Source organism: Atta colombica, unplaced genomic scaffold (assembly GCF_001594045.1).
Source record: "Atta colombica isolate Treedump-2 unplaced genomic scaffold, Acol1.0 scaffold252, whole genome shotgun sequence".
NCBI classification, from domain to species: domain Eukaryota; kingdom Metazoa; phylum Arthropoda; class Insecta; order Hymenoptera; family Formicidae; genus Atta; species Atta colombica.
Window position 1 is genome coordinate 693612 of NW_017259351.1, and position 3782 is coordinate 697393.

The 3782-nt window shown below is 28.1% G+C and overlaps 1 protein-coding gene across 8 annotated transcripts in view; it reads right to left on the reverse strand.

The window, feature by feature from the left end:
* Window positions 1-585: 585 nt before the first annotated feature.
* Window positions 586-3782, reverse strand: part of LOC108689013 (1-phosphatidylinositol 4,5-bisphosphate phosphodiesterase-like) — a 23337-nt gene continuing 20140 nt past the window's right edge. For all 8 annotated transcript variants that reach the window (XM_018195597.1, XM_018195596.1, XM_018195602.1 and 5 more), the window contains 4 exons: window positions 3553-3714; window positions 3315-3492; window positions 2301-2751; window positions 586-843 (listed from right to left, as the gene is read on the reverse strand). In XM_018195597.1, the coding sequence (XP_018051086.1) occupies window positions 772-843; window positions 2301-2751; window positions 3315-3492; window positions 3553-3714 (863 nt within the window). In that variant the 3' untranslated portion in view covers window positions 586-771. The remainder of the gene's footprint in view (window positions 844-2300; window positions 2752-3314; window positions 3493-3552; window positions 3715-3782) is intronic.

The window sequence follows — 3782 nt, forward strand, 5'->3', positions numbered from 1 at the left end:
ACAACGTAGTAATCATTATACTAGGCTCTTGTTTGAAGTTTATTTACAATCCTATGCGACCATTCATGTGAGGGCCATGTAAGAGGCGCTTTCTTCGATCTGTAAATTATAGTCCGCGACTGTAAATTGCGCAGTCTCGAGATTCTCAAAACGCTCTATAATACTCTAGTCATTATCAGCAATCACGAGAATTATCGGCTAGGTCCGACTGTGAGAGCGTCTCTCAACTTAAGGTATGTATGGTCTAGGAATCATCACGGTAACAAAGAAAGTTCCTCCCAATATTAGGCATCGATTCACGAATACAGACAATAGTTCACACATGCCCACACACATGTTTTCCATTCTGATAGACTTCGACAATAGCGTTAACAATCAAAAAATATTCACTTCGACGAATCGCATCACCCGTTTCACATCAGCCACGACATGATATACGTTTTATAAGTATAATATATATTTAATACTTGACTAGATCACTTTAGTTGTATTGACTCCCTCGTTAGTCTAGGTACTCGGAGACTATGGAGACATAAAATGTCTGCTTATAAAAAAATACTTGGCTGAATGAATTAGAAACGTTAATGTGGTTGCTTATTTTCTTTCTTTTTCACAATATGCGACATTTGTAAATACGAGAACGACATCTAATGAAATTTGATCCCAATTTCAAGTATAATTAACGACAGTAGTAAATTGTTTGAAAATAGTCCTCCCCTTCGCAATGTATTTCTCACTACGGAGAAAATTTGCGGAGAAACTTGGCTGGCATCACACGTAGAATTCAGCCAGCATCTTAGCCGGTTCGTAGTCCATATCCTCATTCTTGTACATATCCATGATCTGGAAAAGTCGTTTGTATGACTAAACCAATTATTTTGGAGAAAATGGACTCGATATTTTAAATAAATGAATTTAAATGAAGTAAACTTATGTTCAGATAAATTACATGTTTGTGTCAATTAATTTATTTTTTACATAACTAGAAAACTTTAATTTTTGTAATTTAAGAAATTATAATTTTATGAAAGAAATATAAGTTTATACATTAGTAGACTCGTAATAGATTACATTAAATAAAATTAGATATATTGGCAAAATATATGTATTAAAAAATTTTTTTAAATAATTATTAATGTAAAAATATTATTAAAGCATTTCATATTATTTAATTTTAATTATTTTTATTTGAACATAGATCTATTTCAAACAACAGGTTCCAAACATTGAATAAAAATTTGTAGTATCTTTTATATATATAAAAGCTTTTTGTTCTTTATATTTTTTTGTTTCTTTATATTTTATAATAGATTTCACAAATACGATAAAAATTATTATAATCATTTATAGTAAAAAAAATTAATCGTTTTTTAATTGAAGTTTTCTTAAAAACTAAGCTGCAATTTTGAAAAAACTTTGTATATGATCAAATGATTTCGGCTAGTATGGTATTGGAAGATTTAATTCTCAAAAATAAAAATTTAGTACTAAAAGATAATTTAATGTGTGAGAATAATTATATTAACAAACAATCTTGTATTAATATATTTGTATTAATATATTATATATTTTCAATACATTTTCTAAAGGCTTTTACACATAAATTAAAATAAAAATAAATAGAGAAGTATGTAAATAAAAAATAAAAAATTCATAATTTCAGATGATCCATATTTTTGATACTTCGAATCTGTTACTAATAGTCCTACTTATTTTGGATTAAAAAAACTTTATTACATAAATTATCTATAACTTATTTATTTTATACAATATAAAATATCACAAATAATATGAGATATACAATAAAAAATATTTTAAGAAAATAGATTTATATAAAAAATAAAAAGTAATATTAAATAAAATATTAAATAAAGTGTAATAATTAAAACATAAGGAAACAACATAAGGAAAAAATATAATAACAAAATTAATTTTAACATTCAATAAATAGAATTCAGCTTAATTATGAAACAGAAATATACAATAAATTAGATTTTCTAACAATCTTTTTTTTTATCAAATTCGCTGTATATATCACATCGATACTTATTTTATCAAAATAAATACACAAAAACTTAAAATATTTTCAAAATTATCTATTCTGTCAATGGAATGTTAAAATAAATGTTTAAGAGTTCAATATTAGATTGCATAAATTACTTATGATTACAAGTCATATATAATAAACATGTAGATATATTGTTTTTAATGTGCAAACGCAATGAATGTGCAAACGCAATGAATGTACAAAGCTATACTATTGGAAAAACTTCTAGCCTAGCGAGAGTCTGTTGTCTTACCGCATTTATATCCTTTTGTAACTCCTCCAATTGTTTTTCGTGGACGACCTTTAGTTTCTCTTTTTCCCTATTCTGTATCATCTGAGCGACTTTGCGCTCCTCCATAAACTTTTTCGTGTTGTTCTGCTGCATCTCCCTGAGTCTGCCTTCCTTGATCCCACGTGTCTTCAAAGTCTTGTCGTTCATCACTTCCCTCGCGCTCTCCACCGACCGTCTCGCCTGTCGTGCTGTTATTTCTTTCATCTCGCGATCGTGACGTGCAGTCTGCTGTTTCTGTTGCGCCAGCTGCGCGGTCATGCACAATTTGCACAGCTGCGTCCGTCGCTCTTCTAAATGCCCACGGATTAGATCGCGTTCCTCCCGGCGCTGCCTGTCGGCGAGACGCGACCATTGGGTCGTCTGTTCAGAAACTGCACGGCGAACAATGGGGTCCCTCGAAAGTTCCGCTTTGCTAAAATTTTCATTTTTTTGTCTCTTTTGTGTCTTTTTCTCTTATTTTATTTTATTTTATTTTATAAGAATTTATTCTACTATTATTTTAATCAATTATTTTCGTAATGTGTATATTTAACTCTCAATTCTACGAACTTTAAATTGTATCAGTTCTATGTGCTAAAATAATTTTATTTTAACCGTTTTATTAGAAATTTTTATAAAAATTTTCGAAAAAAATAGTATTTTAATTTTTTGCTCCAAATTCAGTTTGCTATTATTATCTTAAATTTTTTTTATACTATTTCAAAATTGTAGAATTTTTTTTCTTCAGTCTTCAAGTTTTCAATAATTCTGAAATATTTAATTTTAAATAATAAATAAAAATAACTTTTAAATAAAATATTTTTGTTGAAACACATAAAAATTTCTTATCTTTTATAATTCTGTATAGAAAAAGAAATATATTTAATTAAAAGAAAAATATTTAATTTACTAATTAAGCAAATGCTTTTATAAGAGTTGTTATCACATATATGAAGAAAATTTAAAACAAATTTAAATTGTACAAAAATGACTAACTTTTTCCCCTTAAAGATTTTCTCTATTGCTACGCAATGTTGCTTCTGGACAGTGACTTTCTCCTTGTGATGTCTCTTCTTCAAAGACTCCAATTCTTTTTGCTGTTTTCGTAATACTTTTTGATAACCCTTTTCTTGTCTCAGAGTCTCGAGAGTGATTGGATCGAACTTCATTTCCTCTGTAAAAACAAAATAAGTATAGATTCATCACTCATAGTTGGAAATTCTGTATTTTATACCTCTTGGTTTCGCTGCCTCTTGTTGATGAGATAATACGTTATTTTTGTTATCCATGTTATTTTTACTATCACTCTCTTCAATTCCTAGACCCCGCATTTTAGTTTGCGACATGCTTTCTGATTTTTTAAATGCTCGCGGCGCCGTCAAAGCATCCATAAATTCTAAAAAGATTATAAAAAGTTTTAAGTATAATATTAATCGATTAATATAATTAATATATATATATATA